General features: G+C 39.8%; 1 protein-coding gene across 1 annotated transcript in view; it reads right to left on the bottom strand.

Annotated features, from left to right (window-relative positions):
- Positions 1 to 18,233, bottom strand: part of CHSY3 (chondroitin sulfate synthase 3) — a gene marked incomplete at its 5' end in the record, with an annotated part of 82,819 nt that extends 64,586 nt beyond the window's left edge. The window contains 2 exons of the mRNA XM_081943267.1: positions 12,964 to 13,247; positions 17,444 to 18,233. Coding sequence (XP_081799393.1) covers positions 12,964 to 13,247; positions 17,444 to 18,233 — 1,074 coding nt within the window. The remainder of the gene's footprint in view (positions 1 to 12,963; positions 13,248 to 17,443) is intronic.
- Positions 18,234 to 21,761: the final 3,528 nt, after the last annotated feature.

The following is a 21,761-nucleotide window of genomic DNA, read 5'->3' as shown; positions in this document are numbered from 1 at the left end:
TGAATCAAAATCCTGTTAGATTTGCATATTAGCAACCATTATACATTAATCAAAGAACACTGACTAAATATTAATTAACATACCAAAATTCAAAAAATTAAAATAGAAAAGTATGGGTCTCTGGTAAGTAACTGTTTCTGTACCCCTGTTAAAATATATCCATTTCCCCAATCTTTCACTTTATGAGAAATGCTTTCATAATTTGTGAGACAATTTGTGTGGTTATCTAGGGCTAGACTCAACAGTTACAAAACAAAATGTCCAATTTGCACATCTCTTTTTTTCTTCTGACAAAATAACAACTTACCTCCCAAATACAATAAATACGGCTTTTGAAGTTTCATCTAGGCTTCTCTATTTATTTCTGAAGAAATTGAGAAATAGTTATACGACTTAATTTGAAGTATTTTTAGAAGCCATTACCCAGGTTGTTTTCTCGCTTCCTATTTTCATTTACACTGCCTCATTTAAACACAAGATGCCAATCGCAATCTTAAATACACCTTTTTTGGCAATCAGCTTGTCTTATTTCAAGATAAAATTGAAACAATATTGCATGTATGAAATTGAACAGTGACACCTTATTCACATCTCGTACGACAACATGGAATAAAGCTTGTGAAGAAACCAAACCCTTCTTTAAAAATAAGCAAAAAAGAAACCATTTAATAATACACTTCTGAATAGGAATTATGCAAACCTTAATTCTAGAAAAAAGGCTGCCAAAGAACTCCATGTACATTATTCTGGTCTTCTTAGGAAAATGGTACAATATAAAGTAAGCAAAATAAATAAATCATAATTTTCCCAGATATAAAAACATTTGCTTTATTACACTTGCTAATAAGGCACAGTTAGTTTGCCTCTCCCCAATTATTTGAAGAAATGCAGGAAGTTAAAACCAAGACTTCTTGTGCTTCCTGTTTTTCAAAAATTCACTTTAAACAGATATAAACTATTTCCCACCCTCTTGACCAGACATTAATAATTTCCTTAATACTCTACTATAACTACTACTACATAAGTTTAATTGTTTCACCTCTAATTTGATGTAGTTGATACACCGCAAGAACAGAATGCAAAGACATATGACTGCTGTTTAATTGCTAGACTGCACTGCCAGAAACAAAGAAACAGACCCATGAAATCAGCGGGAATAAATTTAGTGAAGACTAACTTAATTTTCATTCATTTCTATTGGTCTGTTCTAGGCATGATTAACCCAGGATCCAGCTCAAAATAATTATACCCCGAATAGTAGGATTCTGTTTATTTGTAATCCGATGTATGTATGCATGTATGCATGTATGCATGTATTATGTATGTATGCATGTATGTACAAACACCTCTTTCCTCTAGACATCATACAAACAATGTTAGGTATTGTGGAGCTTCTATCTCATGGCAATGACTTAAGTTTTAAAATATCTGAACAAGGTTATTAACAAACTGATACAGTTTGATGCTGGACAGAATCTTTGGAAATGCACTATCATTTTATTTATGGAAAAAATCAATATAAAATATATTCTGCTTCTCTTTTTATCTTTAGTTCCCAGTATCGATTGACATTTAATCAATATAATTTAATTTAGGATAACATAATTTATCATACATAGATACATGCAAATAAAAGTAGTAAGAATATTCTTTAGCAATGCTAATACAGTACTCTTAACCAATACTGGCTTTATATTAATATTCTTATATTTCCAGCTAATATTGGTAAGGCTCGTATCATGTTATTTCCATGTAAAGAAAATGCATTTTTAGCATCAAAGGATTTCTGGTTACCAGAGCAGAAAGCAGTAGCGTTTCATGTCACTCACTATTTACTACAAAGTGCTCTCTGGAGCAACAATGCTAAATGAATTAAAAAGGGGACTTAGAAGTAAAATCACTGCCCTCCTGTGGAGAACACAATATGAACAGATTTCAGCAATCACAACTGGAACTCCAGTTGAGATAGGCTGTCTGATGAACTCCCAATCATCTGATCAAAAAATGGAGTAATGTCTGAATTACCTCAAAAGGGATAAAATCTGAAAATAAATGTAGGTAGGTAAAACTAATGTTTGTATGCTCAATTCCTATCCATATTATACTATAAAAGAAAATAAGCACTCATGCTCAAAGTCCTGTATGTATGTGGGAAGAATCATTAGCTATGACTTATGATTTTAACACTGCCTGGTTTGTAGAACACACTGAATCACAAATTTATCTAATGTGTTGGGCAAATTCACTGAGTAATCTAGTGTGTGAAGTAAACGCCTCAATTAAAGCTGCATCTGGACAATGCAATAAAAGTAGAAGCAGTTAACTTCTCATCTCCTGCTGTGCAAGCAAAAATAGTACAGATTTTCTTCCATTTCTAACACTTTTGTGTCAGCTGAAATGAACAAATTTGTTCATTTTAATTATAATTTATTTCAAATCCATTTCTTGCCCATGTGACCAAGAAACTGTGCATGTTAATAAGATTTAAAATTATTAGCTTCGATTTAACATTCAAAGGGAGCACAGTGGATAACTAAGAATAAACTTGCAGATTCTTGCAGTACTAGAGGAGAGCACATGAGCAGACACAAGATTGGAATAAGTCATATTAAATAAACACCACAATTTAATCCAATAGTCCAAGATATCCACTCTGTTCATTCCCCAGAACAGAACACTGCCAAATTCTTTTAATTTAAGATATTATGAATAAAGGCACTATTAGTATGCATAAGGGATAAGCATAGGCAACATTTAGCTCTGTATTTGTTAGTTTATTGCTGTTTAAGTGGTTAATATGCATAAAAATGTGTTCTTCTTCATTAGCAATTACACTAGCTCATTGACTGAACAGATTCAGCAAATGAATATTGTTTGCCTATTAGTATATAATATTAAGCTATTACATTCTGTAAAAAAATTATCATAATCTAAATGTTTCTCGAAAAAATCAATATATTTATAGTCAATATTTAATAATAATTGAACATACATAGCTAAAATCAATCACACAAAACTTTATCAGAAGAATAATTATGTACATTTTCTTTTTATTTTATTTTCTTTTTTATGCATTTTTCCCAGTATTACTCCATTGGGCTATTCAGTAATGTCAAAATCATGCTTTGTGTTGTGAGTTCCTTTATGGTTTGTGAAACAGGAGCTGATTCCTAGTAACTATGTGGGTAAAGATCCTCCAAGCTGCATCTCTCACCAGAGGTGGGTTGTTCCCGGTTCAGACTGGTTCGGCCGAACCAGTAGTAGAATTCAGGCCTGGGTCACAGAACCAGCAGTGACCCAGGCCTGCCACACCCCTGAACCAGTTCCCTAGCCACCACTGGGCCGCTGCCATTTTGTTTTTTAGTGACTGCACGTGCAGTTCACTGTAAATTGTTCTGAGCATGCGTGAAGAACAATTTACATTGAAGAGTGTATACACATGCATGCGCATTGCGCGCCGGTTGCAAACCAGTAGTGAAACTGGCAGCAACCCACCCCTGTCTCTCACCATGTAATGTAATTCTTGCTGGTGCCTTCCTGTAACTTCTGTTTTAGCTATATTAACCACAGAGTCCACTTGACTTGGGCCACGAATAAATGTAAATCAACAAATAAAAAAATACTGTCTTAGGGAACAGAGGTGGTGAAAGAGCAAAAGGAAAACATGATTTATTTTTTTAGTACTCTGCTAGTTTTGCATTATAACCAGAAGAGCTGTCAATCAGAAGGATTGCCTACATGGAAATAACTAAATATCCTAAAGTCACAAGGTATGTACAGTAAATCTGCAAATATTTCAGATCAGGATACACAACACAATTAGTCAGTCAATATTTATTTTTATTAGCTATCCAATTCCAGTCAGTGATTCTAATAAAGATTATTGTCACTGCCACCCACCTTTACTGCAAGTATTGTCTCTCAAAATCTAAATCTCTGCAGTTAGAATGAGATGTACATCTATATTGATGGATTGAATTGGTTTTGGATGCTATAAGAATAAATTGAGGGAACTCAGTAGACTTAGTCTGAAGTAAACTATCGGTTGTAGAGGGCGTATCAGGATTCTTCCTTTGTTGAGTTTGAACTCAGATGAAACTACCCAGACATGCAACACGGCACACCAAACAGAAGCCACTAAAACAGATGACTTTCCTCCACCAAAATAAGAAAGCAGTCCCTTTTAATAACCACTGGTACCAGTGGTGGGATTCAAAAATTTTACAACCGGATCTGTGGGCATGGCTTTGTGGGCATGGTGTGGCTTTGTAAGAGTAGCTTTGTGGGCATGGCAGGGGAAGGATACTACAAAATCCCCATTCCCACCCCACTAACCTGCTTTCCAGCTCTGTTCTCCTGTTAAGGGCAACAAAAGAAGATCAGCTGGGAGGCAGCAGGGGCGGGGCCAGCCTATTTGCCAGTTCTCCAAACTACTCCAAACTACTCAAAAAAACCGCTACCGATTCTCCAGAACCTGTCAGAACTGGCTGAATACCACCTCTGACTGGTACCTATTTCTTCCATCTTTTCCACTGCTATGTTTCACAGTTATTCAGTATCCGAGCTCCCAAAGTATTTACCCACTTAGATAAATGGGACAATGCCACAGCTATTTAGGAATGTGGATAGGCAGAAAAGCAACTATATATAGTCACTGTAGCCACCATATCTAGTCATATAGTGATATAATTTTATTGACTAATTTTTTACAAGGTTAAAAAGGTAAACACTAAACAAAGGTTAGAATAGAAGATTTTTTTTAAAAAAAGTGTCAAACCAAGGAAGAGTGAAAAAGAAAAAAACCAAAGAGTTAGAAAAAGAATCTTCCAATCTTCACTGCCATTATAGACTTTGTTTGTTTGTCAAACGTGTTGGCCTCTTACCTAGAGATTTGTTAGTAGAATCCTGACAGCCATTAAATGTGCCTCACTAACCCAAATTGGTCCTGGGCCCCCAGCTCCCCTTCCCCCCCCCCCAGTCACTGTTTGCAGATTCTCCTTCAGCAAGACTTTATGAGCATCGGGGACTCAAAAGGAGGGAGAAAAACACTTAGCAGAAGCCTCTCATATCTAAGCTTTGAAAATATTCATATATTCTTCCAACAGAATTCCAAACAAGTCAGTTGGGAAAACTGCTTTTATGCCTAATGCATGATGTATGATGGAGAGATTGGTGTAGCCTGTCTTGTTTTCAGCAGTTCTGCCTAAATGTCCCACTTGCCAAAGATGTGCCCCAAATTATTTGTGTCTTTTTTCCCTTCCATTTCACCCCGCTCCTGAATTCGTTCAGGGACTGTTGAGATTCAAGGGAGCTTCCTCTTTTGCTATTGTTTTTCTCCCTCATGGAGAGAATTGTTTTTCTTGCAAGGTTGTAAACATTCTTGGAAGTGTGAAAACATCTTATTCTCGTGGCCCTTTTGTAGAAGAGGGCTACTTTACAGTTGGTGTGGTGAGAAAGGTGAAAGCTCTAGCAGTTTGTCTTCTACCTTCTGTAACTGCTGAGGAAAGCACTAGAAGGGAGATATTGAAAGAAATCAATAGAGCAGATACCATGCAGAAAGAAGCAGGGAAAGGATTACTGGAAGAGAAACCAGAATCACGGTGAATAAAAGTTGTGAATTACTCCAGAACTATTCTGACCGGCTCAAGGTTGACTCAGCCTTCCATCCTTCTGAGGTAAGTAAAATGAGGACCCAAATTGTGGAGGGCAATATGCTGACTTTGTAAATCACTTAGAGAGGGCTGTAAAGCACTGTGAAACACTACATATGTCTAAGTGCTATTGCTATTGTGCAAACACAACTGTGAAAAATTAAAGCATGAAAATGATATTAAAAGGTAAAGGTTCCCCTTGCATATATGTGCTAGTTGTTCCTGACTCTAAGGGGTGGTGCTCATCTCCATTTCAAAGTCAAAGAGGCAGCGTTGTCCGAAGATGTCTCCGTGGTCATGTGGCTGGCATGACTAAATGCCGAAGGTGCACGAAACGCTGTTACCTTTCCACCAAAGGTGGTTCCTATTTTTCTACTTGCATTTTTATATGCTTTCAAACTGCTAGGTTGGTAGAAGCTGGGAAAAGTAACGGGAGCTCACTCCGTTATGCGGCACTAGGGATTCGAACCGCCAAACTGCTGGCCTTTCTGATTGACAAGCTCAGTGTCTTAGCCACTGAGCCACCGTTTCCCTTATATATATATTATATACATTATATATTATATATTATATGTATATAAAATTGTACACATGAATATAAATTCACATATTCATCTTACCAATTTACTTTCTTCCCCTCCCACCTTACCATTAGAATTGAAAAATACACAACCAAAGAACCAAAAGCTTTACTCCCTTTTCCCTAGATTGGTGGGAGTTACCGTATCTGCTTCTGATTTCTTTCTGCAATCTGTGTTTTGCTACCTTTCCCTGACCCTCAGGGTTCATCTGTTTCATTCTTACAGTTTTCTTATAGTAAAAGCCTTCTGAAGTAAAAATAAAAGTGTTAATTTAAGGCAAAAAGTGTACCAGCTAGGAAGTTGCTCTTACCTTAGAAAGCTTAGAGTTAAGTCACCTTGTCCAAAAGAATGAATCCAGAATTTACAGAAATAAAATTCATTTGCTGCCTCATTATGGCCAGAAAATGGGGAGGGGAGTACAGGTAGAGAGTGTATTCCCACTCTACTCTGCTCTTGGTCAGATATTTAAAATATTGCAGTTCCGCAGTTTGAAAAAGACATTGGTAAACTGGAGCAAGTCCAGAGGTAAAAGAACTGGAAACTAAGTCCTATAAGGGATAATTACAATGGGAATATGAATGGAAGGGACGGGAAGGGAAGGGAGAAGAGGAGAGGAGAGCATACATTAAAATGAAATTTTGTTGCATCCCTCAAAGGATAGCCATTATGCATATACCCACAAACATACATATGACACAGAGAAACATCACAATCTAGTTTGAATGTATACATATACATGGCAAAAAAAAAAAGAATCCTGCAAATTTACAAGGCAGATGGCCCAAGAAACAAAGCTGTTATAGTATCTCATAGTCCTATGATAAATATGGAACATAAGCAGGAATGTGTGAAAACTCAACGCAGGAAAAGATGGAATAAATAACCTACATGTTGCCCTTGACATGGATCCATAATTGGGATCAGAATTTCTGTTGCTAAGCGAGGTAGTTGTTAAGTGAGTTGCACCCAATTTTATGACCTTGTCTGTCTCAGTTGTTAAGCAAATCATTACAGTTATTAAGTTAATCACATGGCCATTAGGCAAAATCTGGATTCTCCCACTGATTTTGCTTCTCAGAAGCCTGCTTAGAAGGTTGCAAGAGGTGATCACATGATCTTGAAATGCTGTAGCCTTTGTAAATATATGCTTTTTGCCAAGTGACTGAGTTTTGATCACATGACCATGGAGATGCTGCAACATCTCCATGGTCATAAGTGCAAGGACAAATTGTAAATCACTTTTCTAGTGCTGTTGTAACTTTGAACTGTCAGTAGAGTAGGGATACACTCTATAAACAAATGTTTGTAAGTAAAGTACTACCTGTACACTTAATGTCAATGAATTGAAATGGGGGATACTGAAATTCCATATAATAGGGATCTACATGAAGCTAAGATACCTTAAAGATATTATCTACTTATAATAATTTCTAGTACTATAAGGTGGAATTATGTCAGAACTAAGTCATTACAAAATTGGAAAGGCTACAGGAACTGATAAACTATCTGCAGGAATATGACATGCAACAAAAAAAAAGAATCAATTCTAATCAAATTTTACCAGCAAATATGAAAAAAAATACAATTCCAATTTGGCCAACGGATTGGAAGAGGTCGGTCTACATGTCAGCAGCAAAGAAGAGAGACTTAACATGAGGATATTGTGCTATTTATCACACAATATCCTAATTTCACATGCTGACAAAATAATCCTTACAATCATCCAAAACAGATTAGAGCCCTACATGGAAATCTCAAGCTGGTTTTAGAAAAGCTAAAACAGAAACAAGGGAGATTATTGCAGATGCACCATAGATAATCAAGAAAGCCACAGAGATCAGTGTGTGCTTCATTGACTAAAGAAAGGCCTTTTGTTATGTTAACCACGTTAAGCATGGAATGTCCATGGGAAAAGGGGAATCTGAAACATCTCACTGCTGTAATGTGAAACCTATATCCAGAAAGCAACAGTCTGAAAGAAATAGGTCAAACAGACTGGCTCCTAGTCAAGAAGGAGTGAGACAAGACTGTATACTGTCTCCTTATTTACTCAACTGATATATTAATTGAGTCTGGACTGTATGAAGATGAGTATAGTTTTAAAACTGGAAAAAAAATAAGCATCAATAACCTGCACTGTCCTGATGACATTACTCTGATAATTCAATGAAACTTTACTGGAGATTCTAATAATAAAAATAATTCCTTAATGCTGGGAAAGATTGAGGGCAAAAAAAGAAAGGGTCGACAGAGAATGAGGAGTCACCGAAGCAATAGGTATGAGCTTAAATGGACTCCAGAGGATGGTAGAGAACAGGAAGGCCTGGAGGAACATTGTCCAGGATGGGTCGGGCACAACTTCGCAACTAACAAAACCATAATGAAAATGAAGGGACATGATGAAAAAAAAATGGGATTATAATTATATATAAGGAGGAGCAAATTAATGCCAACAGACCAGTGGTGAGATTCAAAAAAAAATTACTACTGGTTCTGTGGGCGTGGCTTGGTGGGAGTGGAGTGGCTTGGTGGATGCAGCAGGGGAAGGATATTGTAAAATCCTCATTCCCACCCTACTCCAAGGGTGGGTTACTGCAAAATCCCCGTTCTCTCCCGATCAGCTGGGACTCAGGAGGCAGAGAATAGATGGGGGCGGGGCTGCCAGAGGTGGTATTTACCGGTTCTCTGAACTACTCAAAATTTCCACTATTGGTTCTCCAGAACTTATTAGAACCTGCTGAATACCACCTCTGCAACAGGCACAGTAGCAATCTTCAGCAACGAATAAAGAACTGGCAGAAAGCTTGTGTCTTTTATGATAAATTATCAACAGTAAAGAAACCACGAGTTAATCAATATGGCTCAGACTACCATTTGAACATGTAACAATGAAAGCCAAGGGAAAGATATCCAAATGCCTTGATGTCTCTATATCTATTAAAATAATCAGAATTGTAGAGACAATGGTTTTCTTTGGGACATTCTAGGGAAACAAAAATTGGACTCTGAAGAAGTAGGATAGAAAGAATATTGATGCTTCTGAACTTTGGTCCTGGAGAAGACTCTTGAGAATATAATGAATAGCAAGAAAATAAATAGTTCATTGAACAGCCCACAGTTGTTAAGACACTCAAATTATCTTGAACATAATGTGTCAAGAAACACATCCCCTGAGAAATCCATTGTGCTTGGAAAGGTAGAAGGAAAGGGAAGATAGCAACAGAGTAAGATTTTATTACCATAATTACCATGACCATGAGTGCAATATGGGAGACCTGAAGGGTAAAGTTGGTTATAGATCATCCTGGAGAAGAGCTATCTAGGATGTCTAAGGGTTGACACTTAATTAATCAACAGGTATGACATATGTAAAAAACGAATAAAACTTGCTTTTCCTCTGAATCAGATGAGAGATAATGTTGCACCAACAGACTTTTGCCCAGGCCCCTGAATTTTTGCTCCTCCTCACCCAATACACACATGTTCATCTTTAAATAAGCTGCTGACACTGGAAGGGGAAATTTGCTGCAACTTTCCAGAAGTTTAATGGCTTTACAGGATTACAGAGGTCATATATTTGTTCCTCATTATATTTTAACATTCTGTATTTAACAACATGAAAGGAATTTAGATGATTGTAGCAGATACCGTATTTTTCAAAGTATAAGACACACCAATTTTGAAGAGCAAATTTTTTTAAAAAGTTTGCATTCTGCAGATCTTGCAAAAATGGCCCATTTTTTGTGAAAACAGGCCTGTTTTTTGTCAAAAAAGGGCATGCATAGCCTTTAGGAGGCTTATAGAGTGCTCTTGGGGACTGGGGGGGGGGCAAAATTGAGCAACCCCCCCCCCCCATTTTTCGCTCATTTCTGCCCTGCCCAGCCCCCAGCACTCTGAAAGCCACCTAAAGGCTATGCATGGCCATTTTGGTGAAGGGGATGGGGTTTTGGGAGGCCAAAAATGCTGTATTCAATGTATAAGATGCACCGATTTTCAGCCTTTTTTTGAGGGAAAAGAGTGCATCTTATACTCCGAAAGATATGGTATTTTATGTTGCAGACTTTACTTTAAAATGCTTTTCAAAAGAAAATGGAAGCATGCTATGTTATCAGCAAATCCAATTACTCTTCTCTGTCTTGTCTTTCATAGCATATAACCTCATTCACTGGCCTATTTAAATTGATTTTTTTTCCTGTTTAATGTGCTAGTGACACAAGGGCAAGGATATTTTAATGCTAAATTAGTAGCACAATAATTTAGAACATAAGTACAATAATAATTATACATCTTTATGCCTTCAATTTACAGAGTAAATCTAGGCAAATCACATAGTCTCAATGTTATCCGAACAACGTGGGGATCTCAAATATATTTCAATTAAATGTTGAGGTTTGGAAAAAGTATTTTAATAGAATTTTGACTAGGAAGAAGTTGTCACCACAAAAAATGGCCACATTGTGAGATGAATTTGGGACAATGCATGAAAACTGTTGCTCTCCTTACATAATGGACGAATGCAAGATAATCTTCAAATGGCATTCCCTAAAATCATGTCAATACCTAAATAATATTAAGATTGCAATAAGGTGAAGTCTTACAGGGAATGAACCACGTATCCTATTAATGCGAAACACATTAAAGTGAAAACATAAATTATTTGTCCCAACTAAAGTAATTCTATAATATATAATATGTAACACTATTTACCTACTCTGCATTTATAATCTTATTGTGGCCTGTTGATCGTTGACCCCTCCAGCAGCCAAAACAGAGAATGAGACGTGGGAGTCAGAGTTGGCATCAGGGCAACCCGAGAGCTCCGAGGGAGAAGAGAGAATGGAGCTGGCAAAGAGAGAGAGAGAGACAGAGGGCCATCCGTCAGAGCTCAGATGGAGAGTCAACAGCCCCCAGGTCTGGAGGTGGTGGAAGAAGAGAGGAACAGCTGGGTCCAGTGCCTGATGCGTGGCTGTGCAGAAGGCAGAGAAGTGGAGAGCAGTGGAAAGCCGTCGGTCGATCCTGGGGAAGGAAGAGCTACCGTTGCTAGCTAAGTCTCACCTTAGCTCTGGGGATAAAAGACAGGGAGCAGAGATGAATAGATGTGGCAGACAACTATTCATCTACCGGATGGATGGACTTGTTAGCCTGCGAGAGAAACTTTTTGTTGGGGATGCCGGCACTCCTAATAAAGGAATTTTTTGAGTTCACGTCGTCATGTTTGGGGAGCTGGGTCAGAACATCTATTTTAATAGCCTATTCATGTCATAGTTAAGAATTGCTTTAAGCACATCCAATAAAATGATTTCATTTTACATGAGGAACACCATACATACCCCATGTACTCCTTGACACTCTTTCCACTTCAAAAATGTTTTTCCATGAACGAAAATTAAAATCAATAGATGGGGGAAGGGGAATGTGTACCTCTGTAGAGTAGAAGAATAGGAAAGTCCACATATGGTAATATTCAGCAGTGAATGAAACAGTGTTATAACTTCCAGGAATCCATGACTACTTGGTTGAAAACATGTATGCATGTCCTTATTAGAAATGCAAGGTAAGACCTATTTTGATGTGTGTATTAGATAGAAAAGAACCTAGCGTGATTTCTGCTATATGTCAATGTCTTAATGTTAAACCAAAAATACTTGAGGTTAATATTATAGGTAAGTAGATATTATTTCACTCATAAGAAACTCATGAGTAACAATTTAAAATAAAGAATTACAAGCCACCAGAATCATACCACCATAAAAATCTAGGAGAGAATGTTTTTAATTTCTTTCTTAAAAACAGTGTTAGAGTTAACTCATAAAGAGATGTATGTCCAGACATAAGTAAAACATTGAGAACTTTGAAATATTCTTTGACCATATAAAAGTATTCTATGTTCCTAAACCATGAAAGTGTTATCTTAGTATTATAGCTACATTTTGTTGTCTCAAGGTCAAAATATTTAGTCTGGGAGAGATTAAGAAATCATTCGAAACCAAATCCAGCTCAAACACAACTGGCAACTCCGCGCCAAACTGGTTTGCAAGAAAACTACTTTTTATAGGACAGAAAGGCCCTAAATTTTGCTCTTTTCTGTTCCAATAGCAAACTACATTCTGAGAAATGATGCCAAAACTTTTTCCATTAAGTCAGGCAGCTGTATACTAAACCAGAAATAAATCCCTGACAGATAGTGCTACAATCTAAAAAAATATATGGATTATTATATTATTTATATATGCACTTTTAAATTAGTACCAAAACCATTAAATAACAATGTAGCAGAATGCACTCTGTCATGGTAGTGTTTAGAATTATTATGAATAAGCACTGAATTTCATTCATACAACCCATTCCTCCACTTAACTGAGTTCCAGCTGAATAGTACATACAGTAACTGAGGATGGTATGATATAACCCATTCCCCCAATTAACTGAGTTCTAGCCAAATAGTACATACAGTAATTGAGGATGGTATGATATTTTGTCATATATTGAACTCAGTGTAAGCTGATTTGTAGTATGTCATTAACAAAGTAAAATACGTTAGGTTGCTATCAGGCATGAATGCAAAATAGCATAGCCCATAGAGTAAATCATACAATATCTTAAAATATGTTGATTAGGTCTGCAATACTGCACATGCTGTGTATTTTTGTGGACAGAACAAATGGAGTCAGAGTGTGCAGTCGAAATGTTTACTCATATAATGTACAAATGCCATCAACACCATTCCTTACCTCATATGACCAGACACACTGAGTACCACCAAATCGCCGAACACATCTGCCCACTTCCACGTCCTCATGAGTCGTGTACATCTCCTGAAGACATTCACCTATATGTGGTACCATCCTTCTGAGAACCTCACGACTGAAGATCATCCCAGGTCCTCCCATGCAGAAGTTCTCTCCTGGTTCAAGACCCAATTTTCCAAGTTCTTCTGTATTTCCTAGTCCTGTCTGTCCCAAATAAAGGGGTTTGCTGCTATTCAGTGACCGAAGGAACTCCTCCAATTTTTCACCTAGAAGGGGAAAAAAATCAAACAATATTATTTACAGCACAAATCTTTTGCATAGAAAATAATATATTCACCTTTTAAAGTTCTCTTTGTATAATGGGCCTTACTCCCAGGCATTGGGAGTTAAATTGCATTTTATTGTGTAATGAAAATCAATTGTATTAGCAGTATCACAGTCAGGCCAACAGTACACAAACCCTTCTTTCATAAACTTGTTTCATAAACATGCGCCTTAAAAACACCTTCCATAATAATCTATTTACTCTTTGCTTGTATTTCTCTCTTTTTATGTAAACACATTTACATAAATTCATAATTTAGCACATATTTTTATTTTGATACATTCAGAAGCTGAGTGGTTTGATTTTATCCCCACTTAAGCAAGATTCAAAAAAAATCAATTTTTCACTGATTAGTATGGAAAACCCATATTTTGCTTTAGGCAGACACAGTACATGGTATTCTTGAGAGGAATCCTGCCTACTTACAGAGAAATATGTACAAGTGTTTTGAAGTTCAATTCCTTTAAATTCTTACTAAATTTAAAAATACAACTTTAAAATACAAAGACAAAGGAAAAATGCTTGAAATGTTTTGTCTTTGAAAAGAAAAAGATAACATAAGGTATATCAATCACTAAGCTCTACCCCCCTTCTCTCTTGTCATTTTTGGGAGAAATATATACAACATATACAACATAAAGTAGCAAATGGATTGTCTTTTTTAAATTAGTGGACCAGAGGAATGCCGTCGATATAGTATACTTGGACTTCAGTAAGGCATTTGATAAGGTAGACCATAACCTACTACTAGATAAAGTAGAATAATGTGGGTTGGACAGCATCACCACCAGATGGATTCGTAACTGGCTGACCAACCGCACTCAACGTGTAGTCCTCAATGGAACTGCATCTACATGGAGGGAGGTATGCAGTGGAATACCCCAAGGCTCTGTTTTGGGCCCAGTACTCTTCAACATCTTCATCAATGATTTGGATGAGGGAATAAATGGGGAACTCATCAAATTTGCAGATGACACCAAGCTGGCAGGAATAGCCAACACTCCAGAAGATCTTGACAAACTTGAACATTGGGCACTATCTAACAAAATGAAATTCAATGGTGAAAAGAGTAAGGTTCTACATTTAGGCAACAAAAATGGAATGCACAGGTACATAGGTGGTACCTTGCTCAACAGTAGTAATTGTGAAAGGGATCTTGGAGTTCTAGTGGACAACCATTTAAATATGAGCCAGCAGTGTGCAGCAGCTGCCAAAAAAGCCAACACAGTTCTAGGCTGCATCAATAGAGGGATAGAATCAAGATCACGTGAAGTGTTAATACCACTTTATAATGCTTTGGTAAGGCCACACTTGGAATGCTGCATTCAGTTTTGGTCACCACGATGTAGAAAAGATGTGGAGACTCTAGAAAGAGTGCAGAGAAGAGCAACAAAGATGATTAGGGGACTGGAGACTAAAACATATGAAGAACTGTTGCAGGAACTGGGTATGTCTAGTTTAATAGAAAGAAGGACGAGGGGAGACATGATAGCAGTGTTCCAATATCTCAGGGGTTACCACAAAGAAGAGGGAGTCAAACTATTTTCCAAGGCACCTGAGGGTAGAATAAGAAGCAATGGGTGGAAACTAATCAAGGAGAGAAGCAACTTAGAACTGAGGAGAAACTTCCTGACAGTTAGAACAATTAATCAGTGGAACAGCTTGCCTCCAGAAGTTGTGAATGCCCCAAAACTGGAAGTCTTTAAGAAGATGTTGGATAGCCATTTGTCTGAAATGGTATAGGGTTTCCTGCCTAGGCAGGGGTTGGACTAGAAGACCTCCAAGTTCCCTTCCAACTCTGCTATTGTATTGTATTATTGTATTTTGTAGTTCTGCAATACAAAGCCCACTAACCTACACAGAATTTAGGATCCTACTCAATTTTTTTATCATTCCGCAGGGATCCCTATTCATTTCAGTGATCTAGCTTTGCTCTGTTCAAAAAGTAAAGAGTGCACTTATTACTTTGCAAAAAAAATAATTTACTATTTTAGCGGATGTCAGGCAAGTATTCAGAAGAGCTGAGATGTATTTATACAATAGATGAAGTAAAGGCTGTTTGATTAATTACAAGAAAGAATGATTTAGTTGTCTAGCTACCAAGTTTGCATTCTTGTCCAAAGTATACTTTTCTAATAACTATAGAATGCTATATATTTACTCCAGGTAAGTAGATATAAAAGTGTACAAGCAATCTTTGATATAAGACCGTAATTGAGCCCAAAATTTCTGTTAAGTGAGACATTTGTTAAGTGAATTTTGCCCCATTTTATGACCTTTCTTGCCACAATTATTAAGTGAATCACTACAGTTGATAAGTTAGCCATCTGGTTAAGTAAATCTGGCTTCCCCATTGACTTTGCTTGTCAGAAGGTCGTAAAACTGGATCCCATGACCCTGGGACACTGCAACCATCATAAATATGAACCAGTTGCCAAGCATCTGAATTTTGATCACATGATTATGGGGTCATGCAAAGGTCATAACTATGAAAAAGTCATAAGTAATTTTTTTCAGTGCCATTGTAAGTTTGAAAGTCACTAAATGTAGGTCAAGGACTATCTGTATTACAAGGCACAGTTTGAACCAACCAATACTTGGTAAAAAAAAGCTAAGTTAGTTGAATTAGAATTTACAAAACCACCTTATGAACTGAGACCTTTGATAAATATTACTGATACAGCTTTAAAATTCTGGGGACCTGTCATTTTACCCGGCAATTTAAAGACTATGCCAGCTAAGAGCTGGTATTAATACCTTTGAAATAAAGAGAAAATAAAACTCACATCTGGAAATTTGCTATTTCAAAAACTATAAACCAGATTTCGACAACTTAATGCAGCTTTCTCCAGATGTGTACAACGCAATTCCCATCAATGGAAATGATGCAAACAGTAGCTGAAAACATTTAGGGACACCACCACATTGAAAAGAACTACAATTTTTTCCATTTATGTTTATTTATATTACATTCTATTTATGGACAGAGAGAGTTGGCTAATAGTTTATTACTCTATAATTTATTACTTTTATAAAGCAGTATAAAAGAATATTAAATGAAGTTGGAAAAAGACTTTATTTATTAGTTTGTACATTATATTAATACAGTGTTTACATGTGGCACATTACAGAAATACTAATCTAGTTTATTTTGTGCCACATCTCATTTCCCAAATCCAATTAAAGGATTATATCATTTACAATTATATATTTTATCCCATGCTTTATTGTCAGTTATCAATAGAGAGGTCCTATATTCAATGCTTCACCTTGTCTATTGCTTCTGTCACTCTATCCACCCCACAACTTTCTCTGGGCACTTCAGCTTAGTAACACCCGCCCCCCTTCTTTGTAAAGGTTTCTGAAAATATAATTTAAAAGCATTGCTAGACTTTGTTTCCATCTTTTCATTGATTTCAAGGTATACAGTGAAATTCTAGAGTATCAACAATGTGCAAAAAGTTTGCAGGTGGGAATAACTCCAAATCACTACTGGATACAACCAAGAACAGGCTGTGTCTAAATATAATCCTTCATATAGAATATACTATACTGTTATCAATGGTACATTATTGCCCTTAGACCCAGGTTTTGCAGTAACTTGAAATCTAATAATATATTTGCACAGCTATTGCCATTCTTCCATTAGATGATTCTGGACAAGGGGTGTATTCACGCAACCACCAAGAGTTGAACTCAAATCACAGAAGTCTTTTTGTAAAGGTGTACTTTTCGTAGCTTGTTTATGAGTCAGTTTTGACAAGCAGATAACAAGGGACCAGTAAGTCCAAAATAACAGGGTTTCTTTACTTGCTCAGCCTTAGCAAATGTTTAGCAGGTTCGTGCAGACATTCAGTAGGATTTGATCCCTCATAATTTGAAATATTTAATAAGTTTTGGGAGCATGGATATTACAGAATATGTGGATAGATGATGCACAGTTTTTGTATCTGCAAAAGGCAGGTTTTAAATCTTTCAAGAAGTCCTGCCCTTTATCTATACCAACCACAAGCCTCCTGGTGCTAGTGACACTTTTGGGATCCCACCACCGGTGCCCTCTGCACATGGCCCATCCTTCTCATCTCTCTTCCTCTTTTGCACAAGACAAAGTCACACTAACGGAAGTCAGGTCCTCACCTTTGATGTAGACATCGTCGTCCGCCCGCATGAACCACTCATAGGTGTCCAGGTAGTGGTCGTACATGTACTTGAGCATCATGAAGGATTTCTTTTGCGGCGGGTACGCGTCGTCCACGCCGGGCAAAGCCACGACCGGCAGGGGCTGCTCCCCTTTTAGGCCGGGAGGAGGGACCGATCCCTCGCTAGAGAAGAACTCCACCCGGCCGGAGATGGAGCGCGCCCAGGTCCGTTGCGCTGCGAGCGCTCGGCTGCCCAGGTACTTCTGGGCGGTCATCACCCCGACGTAAAGGAAGTGTCGGGTTTTGGCACAACCCGGGGTGCCCGCGTAGTCCCCGCTGCCGTTGTGGCTGCTGCCGTGGCGGCCGGCGCCGCCTTCTTCTTCTTCCTCCTCCTCCTGAGGGTCTCTTCCAGCAGCTGCAACGGGGAGACTCGGCACCGGTCCGTCTGCGGCGGGCGGTGCCGGGGGCGGCCGCGGCTCCCTCTCCTTCTCCCACCGCCTGTGTCTCCCGCCGGTGCCCCCCAAGCCGGCGGCCGTCACCGCCGGCTCCTCGGGTCGCAGCTGCCTCTTTCCTCCGGGCAGACCAGCCACGCGGCCATAGAAAGCACAGAGGTTATTGCTGCCGTCGCCGCCACCTCCTCCTCCACTCAGGGAGCCGCCGTGGCCGCCGCGCCTTTTCCTCTCGCTCAGCTCGACCACTTTGGGGGCGATGAGCCAGGAGGCGACAGTGAACCCCAAGATCAGCCCCAGGACGACACTCAGCCAGGGGCGCCGGGACCGCGCGGCCATGGTGGCAGCCACAGGATGGGGCGGCGGCGAGAGAGAGAGAGCGAGAGCGAGCGAGCGAGGGTTCCGTCCCGCGAGGAGACGCCCACCGAGCTGCGGGTCCCGCCGCCGCCGCCGCCGCCTTTCCCTCCGCCTCTTTCTCGTCACGCTTCCAGAGCCCGAGACCGCCTTTGCGAGTCCGCGAGGCGTGGTCGCTTCCCACCGCAGCACAGGCGCCGCCACCGGCGGCAGAAGCTTCGGGCTGTTGCTCCGAGTGGAAGTTCTCTGCGCGGGGTTAGTGAAACAGTCGCCGCCGCCGCCCCCCTCCCCTTCCCGGCGTCCGAGAAAGGCGCCCGCTCGCCAGCCCGCCCACCCTTGGGCTCCGGGGGCAGCACCTTCCCAGCGCCGCCGCTGCCGCGCTGGTTCCTTCGCGCCCCTCCCACCCTCTGCCTCCTCCAAGCAAGAGCGGCGGAGCGAACCAGCGGCCACGGCCGTCGTTGCTCTTAAACGAGGCTCCGCTCGCTGCTCATCCCGTTGCTTCAGGGCCGCCGAGCGCGGCTTCCTAGCGCCGCGCTCCGGAGAGAACTGCACTAACAGCAGCACCGTCGATGCAAGGATGGCAAGTAGCCGACGCCGGATAGGCCTCCGGAAAGAAGATTCATTCTCTCTCTCTCTCTCTCTCTCTCTCTCTCTCTCTCTCTCTCTCTCTCTCTCTCTCTCTCTCTCTCTCTCTCTCTCTCTCTCTCTCTCTCTCTCTCTCTCACACACACACACACACACACACACACACACACACACACACACACACACACACGTGTGTTCTCCGAGTTTCGTGGATGCTTGTCTCTTAAGACCTGTTCTCACACTTTTCCCTTCACTTAGTCTATGGAGATTCTCAGTCACCTAGGTGTTTTTTCAGGCGGCAACTGGACTTTCTTTTTTTTTTTCTTTGAAGATGTTTTACTTCTCATCCAAGAAGCTTCTTTCAGTTCTGACTGGATGGTGGCTGGATTTTCCACTCACACCATCCAATTAGAGCTGAAAAAGCTTCTTGGATGGGAAGCCAAATGTCTTCAAAGACAAAACAAGTAAGCCCAGTTGCCTCCTGAAAAAGCACCTAAAGATGTTGAAAGTTTTAGAAAGAGTGCAGAGAAGAGCAAGAAAGATGATTATGGGGCTGGACTGCAGGCTGAAGCATTCAGGGATCAGTTATGGCAGCTGGGTATGGCTGTCTCAGGAAGAGGACTAGGGGTGACGTGAGAGTACTCTTCCACCACTTGAGAGACTGTCGCAGAGAAGAGGAGGGGTAACCAATTCTCCAAAGTAACTGAGGGCAGGACAAGAAGTAAGGGGTGGAACATTGTTTTGAAGGATGCCCAACCTAGAATTTCCTGACAGTGAGAACAATTAATCAGCTTGCCTCCAGAAGTTGTGGGTGGTCCATCACTGGAGGCTTTCAAGAAGAGGTAGGGCAACTGTTTTTCTGGAATGATGCAGGGTTTCCTGCTCTAGCAGGGGGTTAGACCAGAAGACCTCAAAGGTCCTTTCCAGCCTGTTGTTCTATGTCTTGGTTCCCCAAAATCACACTTTAGAGTGTGGGAGAATCTTTAAGTCCCCTTCCAAACAGGTGCTACACAGTATGCAGAATTGTATTGTAACGGAATGTAGGCATGTGAGACAAGTCGGGTAGTAAGAAAAAAATACTTGCTTGAGTAGTAAGGTATTTTCCTCCTCAGCAACAAGAGAGGTAAAAGAGTGCAGGAAAGTTAAACCCCCTTCCCATTAGCTCTTTGAGGACGTGTTGGGCTCAGTGGCTAAGACACTGAGCTTGTCGATCAGAAAGGTTAGTAGTTCAGTGGTTTGAATCCCTAGTGCCGCGTAACGGAGTGAGCTCCCGTTACTTGTCCCAGCTTCTGCCAACCTAGGAGTTCAAAAGCATGTAAACAATGCAAGCAGAAAAATAGGAACCACCTTGGGTGGGAAGGTAACAGCGTTCCGTGTGCCTTCGGCATTTAGTCATGCCGGCCACATGAACACGGAGAAGTCTTCGGACAGCGCTGGCTCTTTGGCTTTGAAACGGAGATGAGCACACACACCCCTAGAGTCAGGAATGACTAGCACATATATGTGAAGAGAACCTTTACCTTTACCTTAGATCAGAAACAGGCTCCGGGGGGGGGGGGGAATCAAGATGAGCTAACAGAATTTGGCAGGTTTGATTGGTTTTTCTTTTTGCCCATTTTATACCCCAGTTAGGAAGGAATTAGCCTATGCTTCTTCCTAATAATCTCTCTTTTCCCAGGGCTTAAGGGAGACTTCTGCTTACTTAATTTTTGTATCAGTTTCTGAATACTGAAATTCTATAGTAAAGCCTTCTCTAGGGACTCTTTCTCAAGTTTCACTAAAATGTTCTTCTCTCCTGAAACCAATAAAGCAATTTGTTTTGCAAAGCTCAATTGTTTTTATTTGGGCATGTAGCCAAAGGCTAATGTTTTCATTTCTCACTGGCGCCCCCAGCTTTCAATTTCACCCATGCTTTGGGTGAACAGTACTGCAGGTTTAGCCTTTTGTCAGCATTCACTCTGACGAATTAGGAAAGATGGCAAAGGGGTCTTCAACTTTCTAATGCTGTGAATATCTTCACAGGTCTGGAGACTTGGGGGCTTTAAAAAAGCCACCTCTCTTTAATCTTTCTTCCCTTAATCTAAGAGTCAGAAAATAGGTACAAAGCCGTATAAATAGACATGATATAAAATGTAAGATGTATTGTATTTACATTAATACACTAGTAGATTAATATGTATAAAAGAAATATATGTACATGTGAATGGATATAAGGTGTATTATATATAAATTAGAACACTAGTAGATTAATATATATTAAAGAAGTATATGTATATATGTATGTCTATAAAGGGGGAAATGGTGTAACACAGGGGTGTCCAAACTTGGGAACTTTAAGACTTGTGGACTTCAACTCCCAGAATTCCCCAGCCAGCCTGGAAATGTAAGAGTTGGGTAGACAAATTCAAAGAGATGACCAGAAGCAAAGTTTCATGGCAGCAGAACAGCTCCTTCCTTCTTGATCTCAGAGTCCTATATTGAAACCTGGATCTAGCGCTCTTTTAAAAGTACATTAACCCCAAGTTTAAAAATCTGATTGGCACACTGAGGATTTGCCACAATGAAGGGGACAGAGAGCAAACTCATGCATCCCACCCGTCATCTGAGCATAGAAATATCTAACCCAGCAGCTGACAGAGCACAGGAATATTGTGCTATGAAGCAATGGGGAGAGAGCTGCCTCTCTGCTACTTTCTCACAAATGGTTGCTGCTATTAGTTAACTGCTCTTCAGATTGATCAAGGTCTCTGTGTCAGGATCAACTCCAGACGTGGCATATGAAGGGAATAGCCTGATGAGAAACAAACAGCAACTTCTGTCATCCAGGGCAAAATAACCAGGGATTAATGGTGAGGGGGCATGTTCTCCGCCTAAATCAATATTTCCTCAATGTTGGCTGGGGAATTCTGGGCATTGAAGTTCAGGAAT

Source organism: Natrix helvetica (assembly GCF_964273705.1).
Source record: "Natrix helvetica genome assembly, chromosome: 2".
Classification (NCBI taxonomy): Eukaryota; Metazoa; Chordata; class Lepidosauria; order Squamata; family Natricidae; genus Natrix; species Natrix helvetica.
Note: the sequence above shows the minus strand (reverse complement) of the source record. Positions and strands in the feature narration are given on the sequence as shown.